The sequence below is a fragment of the Vigna unguiculata genome, chromosome 6, assembly GCF_004118075.2.
Source record: "Vigna unguiculata cultivar IT97K-499-35 chromosome 6, ASM411807v1, whole genome shotgun sequence".
Classification (NCBI taxonomy): Eukaryota; Viridiplantae; Streptophyta; class Magnoliopsida; order Fabales; family Fabaceae; genus Vigna; species Vigna unguiculata.
The window spans coordinates 23,889,309-23,911,057 of NC_040284.1; the positions used below are offsets into that span (position 1 = coordinate 23,889,309).

The 21,749-nt window shown below is 30.2% G+C and overlaps 2 protein-coding genes and 1 non-coding gene across 4 annotated transcripts; 1 reads left to right on the forward strand and 2 right to left on the reverse strand.

The window, feature by feature from the left end:
• Nucleotides 1–6,117: 6,117 nt before the first annotated feature.
• Nucleotides 6,118–9,895, reverse strand: LOC114186631 (proteasome subunit beta type-4). The gene is made up of 6 exons (XM_028074593.1): nt 9,708–9,895; nt 9,489–9,565; nt 9,117–9,246; nt 8,724–8,883; nt 8,431–8,616; nt 6,118–6,474 (listed from the first exon to the last, which is right to left on the reverse strand). Exons 1-6 carry the CDS (start codon nt 9,737–9,739, stop codon nt 6,361–6,363), a joined length of 699 nt encoding a protein of 232 aa, XP_027930394.1. The 5' UTR covers nt 9,740–9,895; the 3' UTR covers nt 6,118–6,360.
• Nucleotides 9,896–13,464: 3,569 nt separating this feature from the next.
• LOC114189268 lies at nt 13,465–13,625 on the forward strand. Its single transcript, XR_003605586.1, has one exon. It is a non-coding gene; the product is annotated as a U1 spliceosomal RNA (small nuclear RNA).
• A 764-nt stretch (nt 13,626–14,389) lies between these two features.
• LOC114186530 (cysteine synthase) lies at nt 14,390–18,049 on the reverse strand. Of its 2 annotated transcripts, none has more exons than XM_028074456.1 (11): nt 17,855–18,049; nt 17,144–17,203; nt 16,962–17,071; nt 16,701–16,758; nt 16,245–16,508; nt 16,028–16,165; nt 15,883–15,934; nt 15,432–15,511; nt 15,126–15,185; nt 14,897–14,977; nt 14,390–14,662 (listed from the first exon to the last, which is right to left on the reverse strand). In XM_028074456.1, exons 2-11 carry the CDS (start codon nt 17,183–17,185, stop codon nt 14,570–14,572), a joined length of 978 nt encoding a protein of 325 aa, XP_027930257.1. In that variant the 5' UTR covers nt 17,186–17,203; nt 17,855–18,049; the 3' UTR covers nt 14,390–14,569. The 2 variants fall into 2 exon arrangements, with proteins under 2 accessions (XP_027930257.1, XP_027930258.1); XM_028074457.1 differs by having other exon boundaries at nt 17,938–17,961.
• Between the last annotated feature and the right edge of the window lie 3,700 nt (nt 18,050–21,749).

A 21,749-nucleotide genomic window follows, 5' to 3' on the forward strand; every position in this document is an offset into this window, starting at 1 on the left:
TTCTATTTTTTAATAGTTAATGTATGAATAAGTTCTCATTTTATCTTTAATATTGCAATTAAATAGTGTGAATTGAAAAAGACGCCCAACTGCATACAATAAAAGCCATACGAATCAGGTAAAGGCAAATTCAGAATGAAATACTGCTCCGATTAGAATCACACATTTTCTTCATTGACCATTTAAAATGCCAACTCTTTATTCTGTTAGAAAATTGTCCCATCTTCGGATTATAATGAAATTGAGAATAATGTAATTAAATGATATTAGGTAATTGTAACGTCTCAATTAATTAATGAGCGTAATTAAAAGAAAGTCACATGATTATAATATAACAGCGAGCGCAGTTCAGGAGTTTAAACATAAGACCTTACAACTAAGGCACACCATGATGCCACCAAAAATAGGATAACGATATGGCTAAAAGTTTACAATTCCAATAACGAGGAATACAGGGGCCGTAGCCCTAAATAAAAGCCTAAAGGAAACTAAAGCCCAATCCACGCGGACTATGCAGCGGAATGACCATCTCCCTGTTGTCCATGGGTGTTCCTCGTCTTTGCTCACACCAACAAGTTGATGATCATCGCAAATAAGAGTACCACACAGCAGGAACACACAACAACAAAAGTAGGGTAAGCTTGTGCATAAAATCACATCATCAATGAAGTCAGAAACATATTCACAGTCCATCATACGTACATCACACAAGCATGTTACGACCTTTCAAACAATACACTACGACTCGACTCGACTCATCCGGATACATATAACCTGGTCGGATTCAACGGATGCTTGCACTTGTGGTGGATACCTCTGCTCACCCCCGAGCTATGTGTTACAAGTGTTGCAATGAATCAAATTTCCCTCACCACAAGGTTAGCCCTTAATAAGTTTCAGGCCTCCTGCTACTCTCACCACAGGGGTTAGTCCGCTCTAAGTGAGACTAACTGACCCCTTAGAGTGTCAGGATGCAATCCTTACCTAGTTATACAGATGGGGCACCACCATGGACACCCACTAACAGGGACCATAGAATTACGTTCCAACCACTGAAGCGCAACCCCGAAGGTCTCACCTAGAAACCCCAAGGAATTACACGCTAACACGGACCAATCAATCATAAATTAACAATATTAGAACGTTAAATCATGTTTGAAATTGCATACCAACCCCTGAGGCCAATTCCTCATACTTATCACATTTTTGAATCCATGCTACTGATCATCACCATCCCATGAGTCTAGGGCCTCATCTCATATCAATACCATGTTACTTTAATTCCAGTCCACTCATTCATTTCACATGCCAAGTTTCCACAATATCCGTCATTCACCATTCATGAATCATATCATACATACTTAGCAAGCCATTGTGCATATATACATACATACGAACGTGTATCTCATCACAACAATCATATTCAAACAAATTCCAACCATCCAAGAGCAATCAAACAACCAAACAGTGCCCTGTCTCGCCCAACCCCCCGCTCAGGCCGAAGGGTCTCGCTCAGGCGAGACGTTCTCGCTCAGGCGGAACCCCTTCGCCTAGGCGAGGGCTCGAAGGAGGAACCAGAAGCCAACGCGGGATCTTGCTTAGGCGAGTCCCTTCTCGCCTGGGCGAGATGTTCGCTCGCTCAAAAGTTGAGCAGGTCGCCTGGGCGACCTTTTGCGCAAAAAGGGTTTGGGCGAGTCCCTGTTTGTCTCGCCTAGGCAAGACTGGCTCGCTTGGACAAGTTTATCAGGTCTCGCCACTGTTCTCCTGTAACAGCCACTCACACCAACTCAACCCAACAAATCATTGCGTCCACAGTTAACCAAAATCTCACACCAATCAACATAAACTCAAAACGACAGTCAACAACATGGAAGGGAGCGGAATATAAGTTTAAGCCATAGCTTCCCTACCTGGAATGGGTTCGTACAGGACGTTCGATGCACAATCAAGGAGCACAACAGCTCTAGAACGCACTAAAGAGCTAAAAACAGAAGGTACACGGGACAAAGGGGGCGGATTAATACTAAACCCTAACTGTGAAATACAAAGAAAAAACAAATGGAACTCAGACGATCTAGAGAGGGCACTTACGTGGAGTAGGAACTGATTCGAAGCTAGTTCGAGAAGACTTGGGGAGGAACCCTAGCAAAGCGCCCTGTGAGTGCAAGGCGAAAAGACGAATGGTTTTCTGAAAGTGAATGAAAATGTGAAATTAGGGCAACACGAAGGGTTCTTATATCATGGGCCAACCTTTAGGCCCACTGCTGCAGGGCAGCCCTTAAAATTAAGGTGGCAGAAATAATTAGCCTTACATTAATTTTCTTAATTAATATAAACTTAGTTGTTTTTTTAATAATACATAGGTCTAAAGAGAGGATATGAAGAATAGAAATAGAGAGATTGGTAGAAAATACTTTTTCATAGACAGAAATGAAGAAAAATAATAAAAACCTTCCTTTCTATCTCGTATGGATGAATGGAAATGTAGAGTGTGAACAAATAAAATGAGAAAAAAAAAGTAAATTGCATAAAATATTTATATGATGGCTAAAAAAACATTTTGACTTCACTAGTTTTTTAACAAGATTCATATTATATAAATTTAAATTTTAAAATTATAAAAAATAAAATAGAAAGTTTAGCATCTCCCAATCATGATTTAAGTATGAATTATTTGGCCAAGCTTATCCGTTCAACTCAAAATAATAAAGGGGTTGAAAAAAAAAACTTTTATTACAAATGTGAACAGATTGTTGATAATATAAAAGTCTTTGTTTTAATCATGTAACAAAACATTCAAGGTAGCAATGAAAAATAGTAGAAAAAAGCAGGTGTGCCTAACTTCTAAGGGAATTTGACTCGTCATAAATTTGAGTCGAATTTGATTTAAAAATAATTATTATTATTATTTAAATATGGATTAAATAGAATCTAATTCACTTAATTCTGATTTAAATAAATTTCACTCAGTTTTGAATATTCTTCTACTTACAACAATAATTTATTATTTTCTGTTATTTTTTATAACTTTTTATTTATTATTATTTATTAATTTTAATTTAAATATGTAGGTTTCTATTAAAATGTTATTCAACAATATTTTAAAATATTTTAAATTTTTGATTTTATTTATTTGTTTAATTATATAATTAATATTTTAATTTTAATATATTATCTTTATAATAATGTTTATGTAAACATTTTAATTAAACTATTATAAGAAAACAAATTAGTATTAAAATAAATTAGGAACAAAATATTTTTAAATTAGTCAATAATTTACGGACTCATGATTATTTGAGGTGGATTATAAATTTTTTTTTACTTAATTATATATTTGTGTTAATAAATGTTGAGGTTTAAAGATGTAGTAAAAATTAAAAAAATTAAAAAGTTGTGTCATCTTCTATTTAGCTGTAATAAAAATTCATAGGAAATTGTGATTCTTATCCATAGTTGTGTGATCTTCAACTAGCTGTAGCAAACATTATTTTGTCACATGTTAAATAAGTTTTCACGTGTTTCTGGTAGCAGTAGTAGTCGTGTAACAGATTGGTGGTCTTCGAATAAGGGACGGAACCAAATATGAGTCTACACCCGCAATCAATCACCCTCCAAAAAAACAAAATTCTATTAACATTTTATACTTAAAAATAATCTATATGTATACAAATATATAACATAAACTTAAATTATTGTATGAATATTTAAGAGTAAATATTTTAACAATGTTAGTTTATAAAATTAAAGAAGATTTAAAAAAACTTTGAAGCTTTTTGGAATTTTTTAAAAATTTATAAGATTAACAATTTTTTTTATTTTGGTCTCTAGTTCAAAGATTTAAATTATTATTATTTTAATGTTTTAATATTCACTCTGGTTAAATTTTGTTAATAATATTAATGTTTGTTATCACTTGCATGTTGGGATGACGATAGGACACTGAGGGGATGGGTTTGCTATTGCATGTTTATTTTTGTACAAAACATTCATCCACATTCTCATACCTAAATTTAATGATATCAAAATTTTGTCTCGTCTCCATCCTATTAAGTAACGGGTATAATCTCGTATCTGTATTTGTTTTCTCACTATTTCAATATCAATTTTAATTAATTTTTTAAAATAAAAAATTATGGTAAAGAAAACATAATATTATCAAATATTCAATATTAGGAGATGATTATTTCTTCGATATCAAATACTTTGAAATAAATTATAATTGTTTACATTTTAAATTAGAATATCAAATAAAATTTCATGAGAACCAAAAATATTTATTAAATTTACAAACATTAATAAAACCTATTTGATAAATTTTAAAATTATTTTAAAAAAATATAAAAGAAAAATAATTTTTAAATTAAAATATATTTTAAATGTTTGTTTACTTCAATTTTTAAAATTCTAATAAATCTCTTTTTTATACACTAATAAAAGTTATAATACATCGCTTAATTAAAATGATGCAAAGAATAAATAATAAACTTAATAATAAAATTATAACATAGATATTGTCTCTTTTGAACTTCAATATACGTTGGATGGTGATAAAAAAAATATTAATGTCAATTACATTAAATTTTTATATTGTAGTAAATAAAAATTATTTATATAATTATAGTGAAAAAAATTACAGTATGATTGATAACGAATTATAAAATAAAATATAACTAGATAAAATACATCAAAATATTATTCTACATATTGAAAATAAACAACAACAAAAAATATTATAAAATTTACAAATGTGTGTCTTGTAAACAATTAGAGAGACTATTAAAAGAAATCGCAAAGGATATGATAAAATGAAAAATACCTTAGAGATCTAAGAAAACTTTTCAAATATCAACATATATACTCAATGATTAAGAAATAACAAAAATTGTTTTAGTGAAATAAAAGAGTTCTTCAAATAAAACAAAAATTAATAATAAATAATTTTTTTTTTTAATAATACCTAGTAAATGAAATGTTTATACTATTAAACACTTAAATTAAGAGTGTTAAACATTCTCATGTGAAAGAAAAATATACACAAAATAAAATATTAAAAAATAATAGAAATATTCAAATGTGAGACATAAAAAGATATTAATTGACATATATCATTTTAACATAATTATATAAAGGTTATGATAAAATAAAAGATATATTGAAGATGCAAATGAGTTTCATAACAAACAGAATAATTAAAAAAATAAAAAATAGAAAATATAACTTAATTAATTATAAATATTTTAATAAACAATCCATAAACCTGTTTTGGAGTCTGTAGCTATACTTAATCTGTGTCTCAATAGTACTTAACTTTTTATCCTTTCTACAAATGATTGTTTAAAGAAAACCTGGAATTAAATTGTGAAGCTTATGGTTGGATAAATTTACAAGCTTAAATTTCAATGAATTTCCTAACAAATTCAATTTACAAAAAATCCCTTGTTTTTTCATCTCAAACAGTTTTGCAGAGAAGTGAAACAAAACTCTAAGTTACAAAGAAAATCAAACACGACTTTTTTTGTTTTTTTTCTTGAAATGACACCAATAATCTACTGATCATGGACTTTTGTTTAGAAAAGAAAAGGGAAAGGAGGAATACGGATTAATTGAAAGCTTTTCTTTAAAATGAAATTAGAAGATTAGCACATTCAAGAGATTAATCAACAAAAGTTACAAAAATTAGAATTGCAGACCATTAAACTCTGCTGCGACCAAGGAACGCTGGAGATAAAAAAAGAAAAAACAAAAGAGGAGATAGATTTATTCAGGCCAATCGGCTAGATGCTCTTAACTCAATTGAGAGCTCATTCTATAGTTCACAAAAAAAATTATAAGTTATAATATATTCATTTTAGTTACTATTTTATACGATATATACAAAACATAACCATGTTAAAATCATATGAAAACAAACAACAGTTTTCGTAAGTTTTAGGAAAAAAACAAAAATAAAGATTTCTATATATATATATATATATATATATATATATATATATATATATATATATATATATATATATATATATATATATAAGAATGCCCTTATATTTGTCAATAAAAACAAAATGGCAGATGCATGGAGTGATTTTATAGGAAAAAAAACATAAAAAATGAAACTTCTTGACAAATCTTTGCATGATTAATTTCAAATTCAAACCGGTGGACTGCAATGATGTCTATGCAAGTAATTGAAAAGGGAAAGTATCTTATGAATGTCATAATGAAAGGAAATTGGGATATAGATTCTAATGAAACAGATCAGTTCGAACCTAAAAAGATATAAAACATCCCATTAACACCTTTGAAGCAGTCTATTGGATATCATTTAAAACTCTGTTTCATTTCACAATGAGTCATCATCTACCATGAACCTTCAGCGCCCGCAGTTGGATTCTTGAAGGCAGAGAACTCCCAGTACGTTTTCAACGAGAAAGGTGGGTAAACAGTGGCACCTTCATCTGTAATTTTGGATATCTGCAAACAATAGTACGTTACACTTAAGTATCATAAAATATTCATTATGCGATGTATAAGAACCCATTTCGGTTCAACAAAGGGAGGAAGTGACGAAGCAGATTCATAAATTTAGTTCAGATCCAAGCCTCAATCCTCATGATACAACGGGTGCAATAAAGGTTCCGTTTACCCCTGATTTAACATCTACAACATATATACAGCTTAGCAGTCAAGAACCTAAGGTACACAAGCAAAGCAGTGATTGACTGGTAATAATGACCACCAACACACTACAGAATGTGCACAGCAAAAGAAATTGAAAGTTTTACACATATCAGCAGACATAACCAAGCAAGCATAAATTGTAGTAGTTAGTAGTTACCACATAGCTTGTCTATGCCATGCTATGTTGATTAGAGTCAAGATTCACACGTGATTTCGTACCAGTACAACACAGCAAATTCATATTAGCTGTCTATGAAAACCTACTAACTTGCTATCCCATGAGCTAGAAGTGGGGATTATAAATAAGTATGCAAACAAAGGTAGAAAAGAGAGAACATCACAAAGACATCTAGGTAAGCATTTGATAAATGCTTAGGAGCTAAAATCCAACTGATGAACTTTGTCATATATGCATCAGCCAGAACCATATGCATAATCCAAAATTAAGAGAACTCCCAGACAAAATCACCAACCAATTTTCAATACCTTCCCATACAAATTCCAAAACCAATCATAATATTGAGCAAAATATTTAAACATGAAAATTTGAGAAGAATATTCTCTTAGGTATAGAGCTTAACAAAGGGAAACGATTAGCAGATGTAAACAGAGTACAATAACATCATATTTCACTTTTTAATTTTAGAGAAGAAAAAAGATGGAAGTTGGAGGTTCGGTTGACCATAGAGCATTGAACAAGATAAGTGATGAGGCCGAGAGAATGAGTGGGCTCCATGAACCATTAGCCATGAAGGTAGTAAGACAAGATGGGGAAAAGTGTATGTGAGAAAGAAATATTATTTGAGGTCGCATGACTTAGGGACACTGCAGTTAGAGGAGAGAGAAGAATATATGGATGAATGGAAATACTAATTGTATTCGCTTTTGCTGTTAGTTAAAGGGGGAGAGGGATTTCGGTAGGAACAGGGAGTATAGAGGATTACATACAAAGGTTTGAATGTTTAGTAGCTCAAGTGCCCAAATTACATGAAGAGTACTTTGCTTACTTTATTCACAGTTTGCATAAAGAAATTAGAACCTGAATCAGAAGTTTGCATGTTGTAAGTCCACTTATAAGAGGAAGAATGATGAACATAGCAAGAGCCATTGATATGGAGTTTTCAAATAAGAGCAGAGGATGGCATGGGAAAGAAGAAACACGAATGGAAGGCTATTCGAGTTACAAGACTAGTTCACATATCTCTGGGCAGTGGGATCTTTTATCCGTCTATATTTTCATTAACAAAATAATACGAACATCGGTGTTTACTTCATTTTTATCTTTTTCTTCTTGTTTTTGAGGTGTGTGTTAGTAACAATAAGTATGGTCTATCCCAGACAAATTGAATATACTTGTTATTGATGAACTATCGGTCAAGTTGGGGGAAACAATTTTATCTGGGCTAGGTCCCAGATCTTATTATCATCACTTTAGAGTAAAGGAGAAAGACATTAAAAAGATTGTTTTCCGAACACAGGAGGCCATTGTGAGATTTTAAAACCGCCCTAATGCCCACTGTCACTTTACAATTCCTTATGAACGGGTATTAAAGCTGTTCTCACACAAAAAAAAAAAATAGATCTTTACTACTTTGATAAATAATCCAGATGAGAAATGTACATTTGAGGTTTTGTACAAATTGAAGCCCTATCAACTTATCCTAAATACTTGTGTTGATTAATGGAAAATGGAGAAAGGAAGCGGAAGAGCATAGCAGAGTAGAGAAAGAAAAGGAAACAGTATAAAACCTGAATTTTGTTGACTGCAGACCTATCCCGGTATAAAAGCACGCGCATGCACTTCTCCAGTAATTTTACACCCTCTTCAAAGGTCAAGTTTTCATGCCACTCGTCACGAAGAATTGGCCTAGCAAGATGATTTCCAAGCCCAGTTGCTACATGGTTGTCCTCAAAATTAATCCCAATCATGTTAACCTGGAAAAGATACACGGATTTTTAAGTGTTGGAAGGAAAAAAAACTTGCAGGTATACCAAACTTGGAACTGCAAAGAAAAAACAAACAAAGAAACACAAAATCATACCATGCCAAGGTACTTCTGGCCATTTTTAACTCCACCCAGCACAAGCGCATTCCACAGAGGATTGAACTTGTTCCGCCGATTGTACATCACTCGGGTTAAATAATTGTGCACCTCCTTCGGTCCTAGAGAATTCCCATCATCCCACATGTTGTCATAAAGGCTGCACAACCAAAACTCAAAACAAAACAGTTAGATAGGAACTTTTGTAATACAAAGAAGGTAAAGGGAAAAACTACAGAGTATTTTACTGTGCCCAAAAAAAAAAAGCAAGCATAGTATGGAAAACAGAGCAGATGCAACCATTTTAACTCATAACACCTTTAACACTAAACTTATTTGAGATAACCGATTCACAATGAGTAGCAATTACTATTAAAAGGAAAAGGTACTGACATAAGCTCATCAAGGTAGCGCAGAATCTCCTGAAAGTCACTTATCTCCCCGCTAGCACCAAGGAGAGAATGTTTTCCAATAGGCTTGATACGCTCAACACTCTTGTACCGCAGGGTAGATCCATATGAACCTATCAACATATCCCCCATTCATATGATATACAAAGTATTCCAACACTTAAATAAACTATAATGAACTATTCAGACATGGCAGATTCATGAATCATAAAACAACTACTAATACTATCGTTAAAATTTATTTCTCCGATAATGTCATTTCTTTGAAACAAAGTACCCGAGAAAGAAACTTCCACAATAATCAGATAAAGAACATTTTGCGAAACGAAGATAAAAAGCTAATTGAATATCAGACCTCCCATATCAGCGGCCATGAGAATCCCATCTTTGTATTTGATAGCAACCACAGAGGATCCAGTCACGTACGGGTACCTAGGGTTAAACCATAATTAGGGCAAAAAAATTAAGACACAAAATACGCAGTTTAAGAGTAAAATCAAACCATTCAGAAACCCTAAAAAAGAACATTGAACATTGAAGGAGAAACGAAAGAAGTGAGAGAAAGTAAACTTACAGAGTTCGCTGGGATTCAGCTACACCTTCCATAGCAACGAGTATCTATCACGTTGGATCGTCGTTCCAGTGCTAAAGAAGAAGGGAAGAAAATAAAAGAATAGGAACACTAAGAAAAAGTAGAATATAGCTTGCCTAATATGTTTCACAGCAAACGACGGCGTTTCTAAGTTTAATTTCGTAAGCCCCAATCCAAACCAAAAAGTTCTTTTAAGGTAAAAAAACATACTGTGTCACCGCTCTTTTGCATAAACACTTTCAATTTTTTAGAAATTTATATATATATATATATATATATATATAAAGAAAACATTTCATAATTTTAATTTTCCTTTTTATGATAACGTTAACTGACTTTTTAATAATAATTATTAGATTCAATCTATTACCTATCATCATCATAATATAAAGAGAATTTTTCATTATATATATATATATATATTATAATTTCAATTTTAAATGACTTCTTAAAAATAATTACTAAATTAAATTTATTATCTATTATAATTTATTATCTATTATTTATTATAATCTACAACAATATATAAATATATAAAGAGATTCTCTTTTTTGTGTTCACATTTATAAATACCAATTTTACCCTTTAAAAATATAATTATTCATTAAAATTTTTAAAATTGATGTTACTTTTACAAACCTTTCTGTAAAATTGTCTATTTCTGCTCTTCTTTTTTCTCTATTTATCAACAATTATTCTCTCATATTTTATGCTATATTTCACTCTATTTTTAATAAATATAAATTTATTTTATATATTAACTCAATTACACTACATTATCATTACCTACTAATATAATATCACGCATATTTTAAAAATACATATTATAATTTATTATGTATTATTTATTATAATCTATAACAATATATGAAGATGATTTTCTCTTGTGTCCACATTTATAAATACCAATTTTACTCTTTAAAATATAATTATTTATTAAATTTTTTAAAATTGACCGTTACTTTTACAAACTTTTTGTAAAATCGTCTATTTCTGCTCTTTTTTTTACTCTATTTATCAACAGTTATTCTTTCATTTTTTTTTTCTAATATATTTCACTCTATTTGTGGTACGCTAGTATAAATAATATGTTAGAATATTTTATGATGAGTTTTATAACATATATTAGATTATATATATGAATTAGACGAGACGAGTTTAACAATTTTCATTAGACGAGTGTGTTCATATACTAATTATATAAGTTTAATAACACGTGTTAAACTAGTTTAATAATGCATTGATTAAACAGTTTAAGAATGCATATCAGACCATTATGTTTATATACTGATATATAATTTTAGCAAACCTGCTTCATATATTTTTGTATATCCTTTATAATTTTAGAAAGTCTATTCTATATTTATACACATGTTTTATTCATTGTACTTTTACAAAATCTACTATTTATGTTATGACATATATATTGATTTTTCTAAATCTGTAAATTGTATTTAAAACTTAATTATAAACTTGAAAATATTATTATTTATTTTTTCATAAACACGAGTTTAAATCTAGTTTTTAAAAGAAAAACTGGCACGAGTTTACTTTTTTTTTTGTCATATTTACCATTTTAAAGTTAATATTAAGGGACTTTACACTATTATATTCAATACTTTTTCTTAAAACTTAAAGAATGTATACACAAAAATACGAAAACAAACAATTGTGTTTCTACTGGTCTTTTAAAATGATTCTTATACGTTAATACAAATATAAATTTCAAAGTTGAATTTTTTAATACATACTTTATGTTTACCCGAAAAAGATACAAATTTGTGGACAAGAAATATAAAGTTATCTAAGAAATATATATTTATGGTAACAGTAGCAAGATGTGTTATTTATTTTTATTACTATTATTATTGTAAAATATGAAATGGTACTCAAATTGTATAGCTATTGTATATAAAATATTTATACTATTACATGCAAATTTTTGAGTAAGTTAAAAATAAAAATAAAATTATAATTATACAATTTCTGAAAAAACTATAACAACAATAAATAACTTATGTTTTACAAATGAAATCAGTTTAATTGTTTTTTAAACAACACATTCACTACATTAAGCTAACTCTTCTAGATATGTATGAATAATAGTTTTGAAATATTAAATTAAATTTTGAAAATTTCTTAAATGCTTTGTTTACTTAGCTTTTATTTTTAATGAATAAGAGATATACAAAATTTCTTAGTTGAAAGAATTGAAGAGTAAATATATATTTAAAAAACGATTAATTATTTAAAAGATAGATACTTTTAAATGAAAAATAAAAGTTGTTCAGTAATGAGATAACATCGATTATTAAGAAAAGAAAAAAAAATGTAACCTGTTCAAGCATTAGTATTCGTAAATTTTGAAAAAATAAAATAAAATTTAACAGGCCAATAAATTTTTAATGATGGGAAATTCAATATTTGATGGATCGCTCAATAAAAGTAAACCACTTCTAAGTTCAAAACTCATTGGTTGTGGGATCAGTCTTTTGTTATATAAAGGTGGGATGAGTCTTTTGTTATATATAATGTTTTGTGGACATATTCTTAATTAATGTGGGACTATGTTCACATTAGGATCTACACAGCTTCTGTAAAAATGTTAAAACCTTTAACAACACTCGTACCCATACTTAATCTTTAGAAGAACTTACAATGGCATTCACAGAAGAAAACTTGACGTCAGAGGAACAATATATTTATAATTAATACACTTTCAGATGAATCTAAAGCAGAACTAACAATGGCTTCCTCCCCATATAAGTGAATTAGTACATTTCCAGCCTTCAAATTCATTTTCCACTAGACCAACCAGAGAAAATTACATTAATAGGACAAATTTCATACTCGTACTAATAACAATAAATTTCTCTGAAAATAATTCAAAACTTATTCACAACAGTTTAGATAACACTTAATGACGATGTGTGCTAATGCTAGAAATTCGAAATTTTTACTTGTTTATGCAGTCCAGATTGCATGTTTTGCAAGTGTAAAATTGAGGCACACCAGATTCTGGTACAAGTAAAAAAGATCTCTGTGTTTAAGCTTGATTAAACTTATTAAAACGGTTTATGACTTACACAAGTAACCTAGAATGCTTACCAATACACAAGTTTTAAGTTCCATCTTATGCATAAACAATCAGAACTGCTTACCAAGCAATGTTCAGAAACTAATAATATTCTCTCATAACTGTGTCATTCTTGTTAAATGCCATTAATATAGCATCTTAATCTAATGGTTTTCATCACTGAGGAATAACGTCTGCATAACAACTGCAACTTCGAACCGTTTGTTTGCGATGGGTACAGACAAATTGAAGAATCAGAGCAATGTCTTCGAATCACATATGTTATGCCATGAATCTGGCAAATCTTACATAAAAAAGAAGAGGAAATGAGAAGATTCACTTGTACTTAATGAATGATAAAAGTCTTATAAGGTTATGCTTATGGGAAACACGAAAGAAAGAAGAAACAAAAAGGACAATGATTCTATTATATTTCTTATGGATATGCTGATGTGCTCGTATGTGAGTTATTTCATGGAACACACACATTCCTTTCAAATTTGTAGTGTGGAATTGGTGAAACAGGTTTCTCTGTATGTTTCTCTCAAGTTCATGTAAATGGTTTTCCTGAGACAGAGTGAGACCAAGTCCCACATCGCTCAAGTTATAGTCATTACAGTTGACAGCATTGTATAAATAAGAAGCAACTGGCTACATTTGAACATACTTACCTGGATGGGGTCAATGGGTGATCAATAAGGCCCATGGCCTAGGTTGGTGACTTCCATTGCACTTAGGAAGGGTGCCACCCTAAGGTCTCCCCAAGTGGGAGAGCCTACATCATAATTTGTGGCAGTGGGGGCCTGCGTACGCGCGGCCCCTTCCAATTTCAGTCTTAAAATTTTTATGTGATGAGCCCTATTTTTACATGTGAGCTTTGTAATTGAGAAATTTGTTAAAATTAGGAAATTAAGTGAAAAGTGAAAATCCCCTTCCAATTTTAGTCTTAAAATTTTTATGTGATGAGCCCTATTTTTACATGTGAGCTATGTAATTGAGAAATTTGTTAAAATTAGGAAATTAAGTGAAAAGTGAAAATCCCCTTCCAATTTTAGTCTTAAAATTTTTATGTGATGAGCCCTAATTTTACATGTGAGCTTTGTAATTGAGAAATTTGTTAAAATTAGGAAATGAAGTGAAAAGTGAGAATTTTAATAAATTTGAGGTTTGTAATTGAGTAATAATATTGAAATGAAATTGGATTCTTCAATCATTCTTATTCTCATTATACACATAAAGGATCAGTCTTTATTATCTTAGCTTCCAAGTCCATGTTGTAGGGCAAAGAAACCGGTTATTAACATGAATGAGAGAAAATGTAAGTTGTAAGAACCATCCAAAATTATGTATGTTTTAGGTTATACAACAAACGAAGTTACCATGTAAACTTCAAAGTTTTACTACTTAAAATTCAAAATTATGTATATTCGTCTGGGATAAACAGTTTAAGCCTGGGTCAAAAAATTCATATAATTTTATTTTAGTTCCGAGTGTTTTATTAGATTAACATTGAAATACCGGATTTAAGTAGTAACTAAAACTCGTACTTGATATCATTCTCTTCAAGTGATGAATAATTGTGGACAAGTTTGAAATTCCAGCAAACTTCTGTTACTACTATTGAATCTTATTTCACAACCAAACACAAGCCCATTTTTAACTTCAAGATTTGGAAAAATAATAAATACATAAGCCGAAGAGAGAATGCAACTTGAGAAGCATCAAATGACTATTACACGAGCACTAAAAGACTAATTTGGCTTTGTATTCAGGGTTCAAAGACCAGACTCTCTGCTTCTCGCTTCACAGATTCGAATAGCACAGATGATAGATAACGCTCTCCGAAGCTTGGAAAAACCACCTACACAGGTTTTCAACAAGATTATCAGTGATGGAATACACACACTCAACTGCATCTATGACAACCAAATGGGATATTTCTGAAAGCTAAAACTCAAGTTTTTGTCAAGGATCAAAAATTAAAGACGCAACTATTCTGACAATCTTAGAACACATTTATATTGAATCTATAGTGAACTAACAATGATATTCACCAAAGAAAATTTTATGCTAGGTGAACAATAGACAAACTTACAACAATGAGTTTTCCAGCATTTTCTGGCCTCTTTGCTATCTTAATTGCAGCTGCAGCGGCAGCACCAGATGATATCCCCACCTGCAATGTTTATAATACAAACAAAATAGCAATAAAAGTACTGTCTCCACCGGATGCTACTAACAGAAGATGATGCACATAATCAAAGTCAAGACATGAGAAGAGGTAACACCACTGAAAAAACAGTCTATCTTTAATGTGAACTTACCAGCAAACCTTCCTTCAAAGCAAGTATTTTAGCAGTTTCGATAGCTTCTTCACTTGAAATCTGAAATCACAACCAAATACGAAAGTTACTATTTGTATTTTCAGAAAGCATGGATAAATTATCATGGCATTCAGTTAGCGATGCTTCCTCCATAAAAGTGAATTAATACACTTCCAGCCTTCAATTTAATGTACTCTTAAAGAACAAAAATATCGGTTGTAAGACTAGAGACACACCAGATTATCTTACATGACACAAAACTGTTTATTAAGCACAAATAAACTATAAAAAAGGTTTGTTGCTTACTTGAATAACTTCATCAATTAGATCAACGTCCAGAACACCAGGGATGAAGCCAGCACCAATTCCTTGAATCTTGTGAGGACCTTTTATCCATTCAACAACCATGCGTGTATCAGGGAAAATGTACACAAAAGGAGACAGACATTTGATAAATATAAAACCAAAAAAAAAGTAGGATATAGATTTTTCTTGTTGTTGTTAATTTTGGAACGATAGAATGAGAATCTAAGACATCAAACACACAAATGCTCATTAAAGACATGCATGAATAACATTATTAGTGCAGTAATGGTGAACGACAAAGCATATCCACATTGACATGACAGAAAGTGATGTTGGTACTGAGTTCAGTTTCAGAAGCCAAAACTTGTGCACGGCAATGGAAGAAAAGAACCACGGAGATAAAACATCATCATAGTACAGTTCAAAATTTAAGGAACCTCAGTATACTCACCAGGTTTTCCTCCGGACAGTACTGGACTTTCTACTGGTTCGACGCCATATAGCTGAGTAAAAAAAATGGTGTGAAAATCATAAACAATGCAGGGGAAACACTAGAAAGACTAATTCATACACTATGAGAAAATTAAAAGCCTAACCGTTATATCAGGGTTCTGCTCTTTCAGATATTTTCCAGCACCTGTTATTGTACCTCCCGTTCCAATCCCAGAGACAAGAGCATCAACCTTCCCACTTGAGCCCTTCCAGATCTCAGGTCCAGTGGTTTCATAATGAATCTAAGAATAGGAAAAATGAGAGAATGTTGAATACTCATCAACCAACTGGTTTTTCAAACAAAGAGTATTGACACAATACCTTTGGGTTTGCAGGATTTTCAAATTGCTGTAGCATATAAGAATTTGGAGTCTTTTCCCGTATCTCTTCTGCCTTCTGAACAGCTCCTTTCATACCCTTGGCGGGGTCTGTGAGAACTAAATCAGCTCCAAAAGCTTTTAGAATGGTTCTTCTCTCAAGACTCATTGAAGAAGGCATGGTTATAATAAGTTTGTAACCCTTAGCAGCTGCCATGAATGCCAAACCAATGCCAGTGTTTCCGCTTGTAGGCTCAATGAGAACACTCTAATAACATGAACAACAATAAACCAGATTAATAATAAGTTTGAATATCAAAAAGCATTAAACAATTACTCATACAATACTGAATCAAATTGGGAAGAATAATCAGAGTGAAGCTTTGATGCAATATGAAAGATTGGTATCAAACATGAATCCAAATATACAAGGAGAGAACAATCTAAAGCAAGAACTAACTTCACCCGGTTTGATGAGTCCCTGCTGCTCAGCGTCTACAATCATGCTATATCCTATCCTGTAGGAAAATAAAAAAAATCATGATTTTATTACATAAGTTTTCTGAAACACATTGTTGCATGCCATTAGAAACTTGGCATCAATCATACAACATCTGTGCCAAATTTTTATTAATCTAAGCATTTCTACAAGGATGTTATGAGCATAAACAGGGAAGCATGAAACCAAAAGTTACATCATAGGATGAAGAAATATATATACCTGTCTTTGACACTGGAGCAAGGTTCCATCATTTCTAGCTTCGCAGCAACTTTGGCAACACAACCATCGACGATGTGGTTGAGATATACCAATGGAGTTTTGCCGATTAACTGCATGTTCCAAAAATGAATTCAGACGTTCTGTGAGCTAAAGACAAAAGAACAGGGTTGAACGCGACTTACTTCAGTCACATCTTTTGCAATGCTTGACTTCTCAACCGCCATGTTAAGTTATCCAAAGCACTGCAAAATCATAAAAATGGCTCAAAGATTCGGTGATTAAAAACAGAAAGAATCCTCATCGTCATAAACTAAATATCCAACTAGTTTTAGCCGAGTTGATTTATCCTGTGAGTAAAAAAACAGATCAAGAATTCCCAACTTTCCATTCAGAATGCATCGCAATTACATTTGTTTTATCTTTCTTGTTATACTAAAAAGAAACAGATCATGACCCCTTTAGTAAAAAAACGGAGAATCAGATAAAAGAAAATAGTTCAAGCCTCATATTGACCTAGAAAATTATCCTGCTATTGAACTCATGTTTCAGAAATATTAAAACCTGGAATTCTTGTTCAAGTGTTACGAATCGATCTACTTATGACAAAAAAAATATTGAAGAAATTTGTAGAAAAAATAAAATAAGTAGATTAAGCCCTGAAGTTTAAACGTGAAGATCAAAATTCAATGACAGGGTTAAAGCACTCTATCATGAATCCACCAGTAAGGTACATAAAATTCTGGTATCTAATTCAAGCGAGGAAAAGTGTATGAAAAATAACACCAAAAACATAGACACGAGTGAGAAAAAAGGAGTTCAGAATTGTGGGTAATAGAAAGCCAAAACTATAGAAGGATTAAAGTTGGTAAGAACAATGCTATTGCGAGGCTCACCAGAGTGAGTCACCACCACAGTACAACCTTATCCAAACAACGTTTGTTTCTCATAGAAAGATGAACAGAGACTTCTTATATACCTGAAGAGGACGAGAATTTCAATGAAACTCGTTCATTAATATCCAACCACACACATATTTTAATTTCTCTCTCTCACGCACACACTGTCTTTTTTGGTCGTTATTTTTGTCTTCTTTATTAAAGTCTTTGTAATTTTTGTTCCTTCTTTCAAATTTCCAACACTGTTTTCGAAAATCACATCAAAGTACAAGAACAGATTCGCTTCCTTAAATGTCCACCTGAGATTTTTCTTTTAAAGTAAATTATATAAACATTACGAACTGTTTTAATTATATTTTCATTTCAATTTTCATTTATTGTAATCGCGAAAGCAATTTATTGGTCATTATTATGCCCAAAAAAAAAAATGATACGTGAGAACTCCCTAAGAAACTCATGAATTCGTATCTTTCACGTAATTACAGCGTTTTTCTTAGTTTTATAATAATAATAAACAATTCAAATAGTCAAATTCACCCTATTTCTGAATTGGCGTGTATCAAGATTATTAAGAAAAAAAAAATAGTTGAAGGCCTTTGTTCGTGCAAACCAAAACCAAAACCAAAACCAAAACCAGAACTTCTAATTTTATGTACAATAGAAATATATTTAAGTTTTTTAATATCTTAATTACTTTGTATCAAATATTTTGTTGCTTAATTAATAGTAGCAATGATAATAGTTTTCATAAAATAGAAAAGACTTAATTAGTCACTTTTATATTGAATTCTTTATTAGAAGTGAACTTTGAAACTTAAAATTTTACAAAATCAGTTTGTAAAATAAAATTAATTCTAATACTATGTTAAAAATAAAATTTTAAAACTAATTTAATCTCACAAAATTAATTTATAAAATGAAATTTATTATATTATGAAATTGGTTATCTCTAATTAGTACTTACAACATCACTCAACTCAAATTCAAAAACATTTTTAAATTAACCTATATTAATGCAACTGTTATATTTTGATGTGTGTGGCCAAAACGATGGGCATGGCCAGGTTTCGATAAAGATCGAGCACGACATGATGAAAATTTGCCCACCGATTTCCAAATCGCAATCAGATTTGAAATCTCTTATTTTAATATAATATATTAATTAAGTTAGTCAACTATATTACGTTTTTATTTTTATTACTCATCGTATATCGTTAATTACACTAAAACACGTAAAAGTATATTAATTTAAAAACATTTATGCTGCATCGGTTAAAATTTTATTTTTAATAATGTAAAAATTTTAATAAAATGTAATATGGTCTAAAAAAATTTAATATAATTTTGTTTTGATTCAAAAGTTTAGTGACAAGTATTTCTTTAAATTAAAGATGTTCTGTGTCTACAGAAGAAAAAAAAATTCTTGAATTTTCTTAAGGTGATTTTGATTACTAGAAAACAATTTTCTAAGTAAAAAGGTTTGGATTATGAAAAAATAGGTTCAGAATGTAATTCCCAATAATACTAATTAACTTAAAAGACTAAAATAACAATAATAATCTCTTTAATCATATATTTAGATATGAAATTAAACACCCATTAAATCATTCTTTTAATAAAAACCTACTTAAAATTATTGAAATTTATATATAAATTTAAAACTTAATTAAGCCTCTATATATATATATATAATAAAACTTTCACATGTTTAATTAGTGATATATTTATATACATAATAATTACTCCATCTTGGCTTTTTTCGAAGGCACAGATTCGAAACAGCTAATAATACCAATAATTATTTAAAAACAATACTGTGTTGCAGGCTCTACAATAAAAGAAAGATAATGATGAGACAGCACATTGCCACATTTTCGACGAACCCATGCCTAACACGTTACTTAAATTCAAACACCAATAGCAATTAACAATTATCAATTATATAATCCTTACTTTTAAAGTTTTATTTAAATATAAGCAGAATTTTAAATATTGATGTTTTGAGTGAATGATAATCTTAAGAGATTATGTTATCCTTATTATTGTTGAGATTTTTTTTATAGAGAAGACTATTATTTGGAGATTACATGTAATTTTGTTTAATAAGTCTTTTTCTTTTTTTACAGTAGGTTTAATTTTGTCATTTTTATTTGATATGAAACTTAAATTAACATTTGAATTATTCGCAATAATTTTCTTTCAATAATAAACATTTTTTATATGATATATTTTTTCTCAACTGTATACGGTGATATTTACTTATATTATTATTGTTGTGGGTATGGTGTTGTTATTATAACTGTCTAAACAATTATCGTGATAGATCATCAATTCTAATACTACTAATGGAATTTTTTATAGAGAAGGTCATTAGGGTAGAAATTATATATATGTATATGTGACATTGGACTTCTGATGAATGTTAAAATGTGGGTCTTCATCTATTTTCTTCACTTGGACGTCAAACTTCTTCAAGAGATATTCATCTTCTTTTGATTTTGATCATTCTTTTGTATTTTCTTCATTTGTAGTCAATTCCTTTTCATCATATCCAAAGCAAATCTTTTGTCTTTCATATAAACTTTGAATACTTTTAGGTCATTAGCATCTTTGATCACATAAAGTTTGTTTTCAAATGAGACCTTATAACATTTCTCTAATATTTGAGCAACACTTAACAAATTTTGAGTAATCTGAAAAATATATAAGACTTCAAAAATTATTTTGATACATGAATGAAATTGTTCTTCGTACTTTTCATAGGAAGTTATTCTCCATTCTCAATTATTATTTTGAAAATATTTAATTTGTTGAGCTCCTTGAAAAGTCATGTGATTTGTACAACCACTATCTATAATTCAACCTTTTGGAGATTTGTTGATTTTAAAAACACATGATGTTGGAAGAAGTATTTCCTCCTTTGATTCATGCTTTACGATCTCGACATCTTCTTGATAATTATAAAATTTGCATACTTTTTTCACATATCTCAATGAGTTTTATTCTTACACGATCATCATGAAATTAAGACAACAAAAACCACATAAGCAAGGTAAGGTAACAATAATTTGAAGTAAGCATACATTTTAACAATTGTAATTCCACTGAATTACACATTTTTCACATTTCACTCATCATCAAATTAAGGGTTAAGTATGTTTTTAGTCCCCGAACTTTGACTTAAAATTGGAATTCGTCCCTGTCTGAAACTTCGATATATTTTGGTCCCTAAACTTTAGAAATGAATGAATATAGTCCTTTTAACCCAATTATGTTAATTTTTTTTGACGTGTCGAACGCTTTTCATATTAGCATTGGAGTTTTCTACACTATTTGACACATTCTTGGTTCAATATCTACTGAGAAATATGTTCGACACTTCAAAAAAAGTTTACGTAATTGAGTTAAAAGGACTATATTCATTCTTTTTTAAAGTTTAGGGACCAAAATATATTGAAATTTCAGACAGGGACGAATTCTAATTTTGGGTCAAAATTCAGGGACTAAAAACATACTTAACCTCAAATTAATATCATGTACAAATCAAATCATATAATTATCAGAGACACTTAACAATGTTATCCAAAAAAACCATGTTTTGAATTAGACTCAGAGATTATGCACTTGTCGTATAACCATCTACTTACACAAAGTCACATCCCAAGAACAATAATTGAACTATAAAAGATTACAATATGCTATACATGGTCTTTTGTTACTTCAACAAAATATGAAACAAATAGAATTTTAAATTATATGTTAATAGGATAAACATGTTTATATAATTAACATTTCAATTAGTTTGGGTTCCAAACTCTAAGTAACCTCGAATGCATGTCCTCTTATATCAGCATTATCTTTTGAAATGAAAAAAAGAAACATTTTCTCGTGA

What these genes read in the sequence shown, in the direction of transcription:
- LOC114186530 (XM_028074456.1), bottom strand. Translation starts at nt 17,185, where the DNA reads ATGGCGGTTGAGAAGTCAAGCATTGCAAAAGATGTGACTGAA. An exon ending in GACTCATCAAACCGGGTGAA is followed by an intron (nt 16,509 to 16,700) that starts GTTAGTTCTTGC and finishes TCATGTTATTAG; the next exon opens with AGTGTTCTCATTGAGCCTAC. An exon ending in AGCAGAACCCTGATATAACG is followed by an intron (nt 15,935 to 16,027) that starts GTTAGGCTTTTA and finishes TTTTTTACTCAG; the next exon opens with CTATATGGCGTCGAACCAGT.
- LOC114186631 (XM_028074593.1), bottom strand. Translation starts at nt 9,739, where the DNA reads ATGGAAGGTGTAGCTGAATCCCAGCGAACTCT. An exon ending in GCTGAATCCCAGCGAACTCT is followed by an intron (nt 9,566 to 9,707) that starts GTAAGTTTACTT and finishes GTTTAACCCTAG; the next exon opens with GTACCCGTACGTGACTGGAT. An exon ending in CGCTACCTTGATGAGCTTAT is followed by an intron (nt 8,884 to 9,116) that starts GTCAGTACCTTT and finishes TTGGTTGTGCAG; the next exon opens with CCTTTATGACAACATGTGGG.